The sequence below is a fragment of the Thamnophis elegans genome, chromosome 12 (assembly GCF_009769535.1).
Source record: "Thamnophis elegans isolate rThaEle1 chromosome 12, rThaEle1.pri, whole genome shotgun sequence".
NCBI classification, from domain to species: Eukaryota; Metazoa; Chordata; class Lepidosauria; order Squamata; family Colubridae; genus Thamnophis; species Thamnophis elegans.
Genome location: NC_045552.1, coordinates 36,271,103 through 36,277,453, shown reverse-complemented (window position 1 = coordinate 36,277,453; position 6,351 = coordinate 36,271,103). Strand labels below are relative to the sequence as shown.

Sequence of the window (6,351 nt, the reverse complement as noted above, 5' to 3'; positions counted from 1 at the left end):
ATTTTACCTCTTTTTTGAAGTTAATAAAGTTGGCTTTAAAAGAAGGAAATATTCTGGCTATTTTTTGAATTAAGCTGGAATGTAAGGAGAAGCAGAGTCAGCATACGGAATAATAAAAGGGCAGGGACGAAAGGCCGGGGAAATTCTACTCATTGGAGTAGAATTTTTCTGCTCCAAAAGGGCCCCGCAGCTGCCAGACCAGATGCCGGCTGCCTTCCTTAGGAATTAAATGCAAACCCTCCTTAAGTAACGCAGTCTGGGGTCTCGTCTTTGAGAATAAGCAAGGCTGGAAGAGCCATTATGTGGTTGTGAGATGAGGGGCGGAAATGGACATATGTGAAACATCTGGGCCTCCTAGTGGGAAGCAGCCCAGAGAAGAATGCAGGCAGGACCAGCTGAAATCCACTTTTCTGGAGTGAGGAGATTTTGCAGGGGCTTCTTCCAAGAGGGTTCTTTTCGGGGGCGGGTCGCTATGATGGATCTCCAATAACTTGCTTTATGCTTATCCATTCATGTGATCATGCCGTTCTTCTAAAAGGGTGGGGGACCAACCTGATCCATTGCAGCATCAGACTGCAACCAGGGCCTACATCCAATGGCCGCTTTTATGCTGCTATTTGCCTTTTTAAAAAATATATAGCATTTTTCAGCAGTAACCAGAGATCAATAATATTAGAAAACCAGCTTTTGTTGACAGCGAGACTGGAAAAATATGTCCCATGACAGTTATTAACGATACCCAGGACTCGGGATATGTAAAACGTTTTGTGTCTGAGGCATCGTCTGCACAGAACAGCTGTTCTGGGTGGTCCCTGCCTGAGTTGAAGCTTGTGCCTTGAATATTTTGGTCTGGAGGCAGGAGAGCCAGAGGCCATTTTGTTCTGAAGTAAACCCTGGTTGGAATCGGCTGAGGGAAGAAGGGGGGGAAGGAAGGAAAAAGCCAAGACTGGGGATTTTCCCAGGGATGGCACATGCAGGAGGGCACCAATTAGGGGAGGATGGCAGGGGTTTTTCACTGGCAATCACTACTGCCGGTTCGCTTGTGGGCATGCTGCGGGTGCGTGAGCCCTGCGCAAAGCCAAGAAAAAATTATGTCCATGCGCAGAAGCAAAGATGGTGTCATCTACAGCGTTGCCCTGAGAACTGGTTTGGAGGCATGGCAGACCTGGCTCCCTGCCAGTTCCAGTGATCCAAGCCACCAAACTATTACCAGTTCAGCCGAACCAGTCCGAACCGGTAGGAACCCACCAATGTAGAATGCTGAGGGAAAGGGCACAGTGCACAGGCCATTAGGAAGAATGGGGAAGGGGGATAAATAGGTGGGGAGGGGTAACCTGCATCTTCTTTCCCCACAGTTCAATCCTGAGGGAAAAATTTACCAAACCAGGTAACCTCTTTAATGTACTGATGAAAAAGGAAAAGAAGAAAGTCCAGAGAGGAAAAGAAGACAAATGGGAAAGGGAAAAAGGGAAAACATTAAAAAAAAAAAAAAAGTAGAAAAATCATTTATTTAGTCATTAAATTTTATTGCCACCTATCTCCCCTTTAAGGTACCTCTGGGTGGTAAAATAAAAAATAATATTTTCAAATTAATATTTATAACATTTTTTATAATTATAATATAAAATAGAATCAAATTTGCAGAATGCGACTAAGCTGGCAGGAAGAACTAACACTCTAGGAGAAAAGCTCAGGATCCAAAAGGATCTTGACAGATCTGAACAATGGGGCCTAGCCAACAACAGGAAATGCAATGTAGAGAAAAGCAAGGTTTTACACTTAGGCAGGAAAAATCAAAGGTACAAGTACAGATTAGAGCAGTGGTCCCCAACCTTTTTATCGCCGCGGACCAGTCAGCCTGTGATAATTTTACCGTGGCCCGCTGAGCGCGCGCAGGGGTGGGGGGGCGTTGTTCGCGACGACACATTGATTGTTTATATATCAGATTGTTTTGATTAAACAACTTTTATTTTATTGTATTTAAACATGCCTTACAAAATAAAATACAATTACATAAATATAAAGTGCTTTAACATTTTAACAGTTAAACTTTAACTAAGCGCTCTAGTTACTAGAATCTACTGAATCAATGAGAACCCTGAGCTTGTTTTTCTGCAACGAGACGGTTCCATCTGGGGGTAATAGGAGACAATGACACCCGAAGTGTCTTGCTTATGTCCAGTTTATTTCGTTGTTTTGTTTTGGTTGCTGTCACTGCAGAAAACCCCGCTTCACACAGATAGGATGTTGGAAAAGGCAAAAGGGACTTAAGAGCTGTAGTGGCAACCTCAGGATATTCCGCCATGACTTTAATCCAGAACACCGGCAGAGTTGTTGTCTCAAATGCAGTTTTAAGGCCGCCGTCATTTTCAATCTCCAGCAGTTGATCTTCTTCTTGTACAGACATGCTACATTCGTCTGGTTTGTTGACAAATGGGTCGCGGATCCATTCCTTACCAGTTCGTGGGTCTTTTGTGGTTGGGAAGTAGCGCTCAAACTCTTCTAAAAGCAAAGACAGGTGATCGTGCACCAACTGGGAGAATGAACGCTCAGGCTCAGTCTCTCCTAAAATCCCCGCTAATGTCTGAAACATGTCCAAAATGCCTCTGTTCACACGCCGTCCCCACAACTCCAGTTTGGCTTTAAATGCAGCTACTTTGTCAGCCAACTTGAAAACAGTTGTCATTTTCCCCTGAAGGGACAGATTGAGTTCATTGAGCAGGCTAAATATGTCACACAGGTAAGCCAGTTTTGCAAGCCATACCTTGTCACTGAAATGTGCTGCCAGTGGTGACTTCTTTTCTGAGAGAAATCTTTGCAATGGCTCTCTTAATTCAAACACCCTGGATAGTGATTTGCCTCTGGATAACCATCTTATTTCTGTGTGTAAGAGAAGGCATCTGTGCTCTGTGTCCATCTCCTCACAAAGCTGCTCAAATAGACGCGAGTTAAGGGCGTTTGCTTTGATGTGGTTAATAACTTTAACCGTATCATTAAATACACTGTTAAATTCTGGTGACATTTTTCGGCTTGCCAGCATTTCCCTGTGAATGATACAATGTGTAGATTTGCACTCAGGTGCAACCTCCTTAATCCGAGCGGTTAAACCAGACAGCCGTCCGGTCATGGCAGCAGCTCCGTCTGTGCATATGCCGACACAAAAGGACCATTTTAGTTGTCCTGATATATAACCATCCAGTGACTTGAACAGTTCTGCTCCTGTGGTGTTGGTTGGCAAAGATAGTGCACATAATAAATCCTCATGCACATCCTCCCGATAAAGATATCGCACATAAACAAGTAGTATTGCCTTGTTGTCGATATCTGTAGATTCATCAACCTGTAGTGCGTACCACGGTGATGTATTAATCCTCTCCAACAATTGTGTCTCAATGTCTTCAGCTATTTCATCAATGCGCCTAGTCACGGTGCTAGCCGACAAAGGCACATTTGCTACCTTTTTTACAGCAGCCTCTCCTAAAAGTTCACGACAAATGTCTCTAGTGGAGGGCAAGATCAATTCTTCACCGATAGTGAATGGCTTTTTAGCCTTAGCAATACGGTTAGCCACCAAATATGATGCTCTCAGAGCATTCTCCTTTATTGCTGTGGTGGCCCTCAGAAATATCTTCTGTCCTTCGTGTTCCCTTTTTTTTCTTTCAAAATACTGCAGGGGTTTGTCTTTTAATCCAGGGTGCTTGGCATTCAAGTGGCGAAGCAGTTTTGAGGGTTTCATTGCCTCATTAGAGAGCCGCTCACCACAAACTATGCAGAGCGGGGTTGGCGTGTGGGAATCACCTATCCCGATAAATCCATATTTCAAGTAGGACTCATTGTATTGTCTGTTAAAAGTTTTATATTTCTTTGATGCTGAAGGCTCTTCTTCTGTCTCTTCACTGGGCCTTTTCTTTTTCCCAAGGAAACTTTCTAACGACATCTGTTTCGCTAATTTGTGGTTTAAATTTGAGCAAAAACAATATACACCTACACCAACCACTGTAAAAATGAGAAAGTACCAGTGAAAAGCGAGAAAAAGATGCAAAACATCAGCTTGCCCTCCCCCCCAAAAAATGTACCGACCCATTTTTGTAGTTTTGTTATAGCTGGAGTTACCCTAGTTGGGGAACACTTGTCTAGGTAAGTATTTTATTAATGTAAAAAAACTCCCAGCCCGGAGTACCCCTTTAAGTAATCCATATTTCAGTAAACTGATCTACCGTCAGGCTGTTGCTTGTAAACTGGACTAACTATTTCTAGTTAATTTCTAACTATTTGAATGGAAGATTATATGCTTATAGTTTCTATTCTTTTGTTAACACACAACCACATTTTTATTCTTCTACAGACACCATTTTTAATTACCAGGATAGTACACCAATGACAGCACCATGATCAGAAAATGTTAGATGTTGCATTATTTTCAATATGTATTTGTAAATATATGCCAAATAGATTGCAATCGCTTTCTGGACTTCCTTTAAATTTGCAGGTAAATGCTGCAATAGATATATAGCTCCCATCAGATTGATGATCACCCAAAAATGTTATTCATTGAATTCACTGTGAATCCTTTCTTAGTAAGTGCATTCAAGCCAGCCTACTACTAGCTGGTAGCCTCTCTGTCCATTCACCAAATTATCTGGGACAGGGGTGTCAGAGTGACATCGAAAATGTCAAGGTAATAGCCATGACTATGAAATTAAAAGCCTATTTATTCTTTTATTTGCATCACATAAAAACCAAGATGGTTCCCATCTTGAATTTTTCTAAATACATCCTACATACAACCATGATGCAGGAGTTTTCATTCAGCAAGAAAAAGGACTTGAGCCAAGTCAACATCTGGAAATCTTATCCCAGTCATATCCAACCTAGCTTATTTTTTGAGATCACCTCAAGGCGAGCTGGAGCGGGATGCGCTGCGCCACGAGTTGGAGAGCTTGGAGAGGCTGAGCGCGCAACTTGGAGAGCTGCGTCTCAGCCGCCTGGAGCCCGAGCTGGAGGGGCTGTGGGCCGACTGCGCCGCTCTGGAGGCGCTGCTGGAGCAGCTCCTGGCCGAGCACGAAGGGCTGCAGGAAGCGCGCAAGCCGGGCGCTCCGAGAAGCGGCAGTTGGCCTCCGACTACGCGCTGGTACTGAGCTGGAGCTGCGCGCAGAGCCTGGAGCGATACGAGGCCGAGTTGCGGGCGCTGCAGGTGCTGGAAGGGGGCTGCCTGGGCCAACAGGACCTGCGCAAGCTGCGCACGCAGAACCAGGAGCGCGCTGGGCGAGCGGCTGGAAGAGGAGCGGCTGGCGCAGCAGGAGAGCCATGGCGCCCAGCTGCAGTGGAGAGGCTGAGCGCGCAACTTGGAGAGCTGCGTCTCCGCTGCCTGGAGCCCGAGCTGGCCCGGCGGCGGCAGCAGCTAGAGGCTGTGGGCCGACTGCGCCGCTCTGGAGGCGCTGCTGGAGCAGCTCCTGGCCGAGCACGAAGGGCTGCAGGAAGCGTGCAAGCCGGGCGCTCCGAGAAGCGGCAGCTGGCCTCCGACTACGCGCTGGTACTGAGCTGGAGCTGCGCGCAGAGCCTGGAGCGATACGAGGCCGAGTTGCGGGCGCTGCAGGTGCTGGAAGGGGGCTGCCTGGGCCAACAGGACTTGCGCAAGCTCCGCGCGCAGAACCAGGAGAGCCGCCGGCGCCTCGAGGAGCTGTGGCGCCGCTGCCGGGAGCTTTGCGCGCTGGGCGAGCGGCTGGAAGAGGAGCGGCTGGCACAGCAGGAGAGCCACGGCGCCCAGCTGCAGTGATCATGGCCCCCGGCCGCTCCGCGGCCCGGTGCCAGGTACTCCGCGGCCCGGCACCGGTCTGCGGACCGGGGGTTGGGGACCACTGGATTAGAGGAAACCTGGCTCAAAATCAGTAACTGTGAGAGGGACCTTGGAGTCCTAGTACTTGCATTGGCTTCCATCAGTCTCAAAAGACTATGGTATCATGCTCTGGCTGTATGCAAAGCTGGAGTGCCCGCCCCCCTTGAGCACAAGGCCTGGGTAGATTAATATGGAAAATAACCTGTTACCCAAGCAGCAGATCCCCCCCCTCTCCACGTCACTGAAATAGTCCAATGCAATGGCAGAGCCAATACGGTTGGTTCCAGCTGCATCACAGGAGTTACCAGAACGTGGTTGTACACAGTCATGAACTGCTTCCAGGACTCTGGATTTTGCCTCGAGATTGACTCCTGAAGCCTTTTCCAGTAGTGGATGTAGCCACAAGGCAGTGGAGGTTTGTCATCAGATTTCCCTTCTCCTAGACAATGGTGCTGCTGCTTTATCTGCCGTTGGGGCGTAGAGCCCTCTTCCACCTTCAAAACCACTGACCGTCT

At 47.3% G+C, this 6,351-nt stretch overlaps 1 protein-coding gene across 1 annotated transcript; it reads right to left on the bottom strand.

The window, feature by feature from the left end:
- Positions 1–1,967: 1,967 nt before the first annotated feature.
- LOC116516122 (SCAN domain-containing protein 3-like) lies at positions 1,968–3,937 on the bottom strand. Its single transcript, XM_032228526.1, has one exon. It carries the CDS (start codon positions 3,935–3,937, stop codon positions 2,087–2,089), a length of 1,851 nt encoding a protein of 616 aa, XP_032084417.1. The 3' UTR covers positions 1,968–2,086.
- Between the last annotated feature and the right edge of the window lie 2,414 nt (positions 3,938–6,351).

What these genes read in the sequence shown, in the direction of transcription:
- LOC116516122 (XM_032228526.1), bottom strand. Translation starts at nt 3,937, where the DNA reads ATGTCGTTAGAAAGTTTCCTTGGGAAAAAGAAAAGGCCCAGTGAAGAG.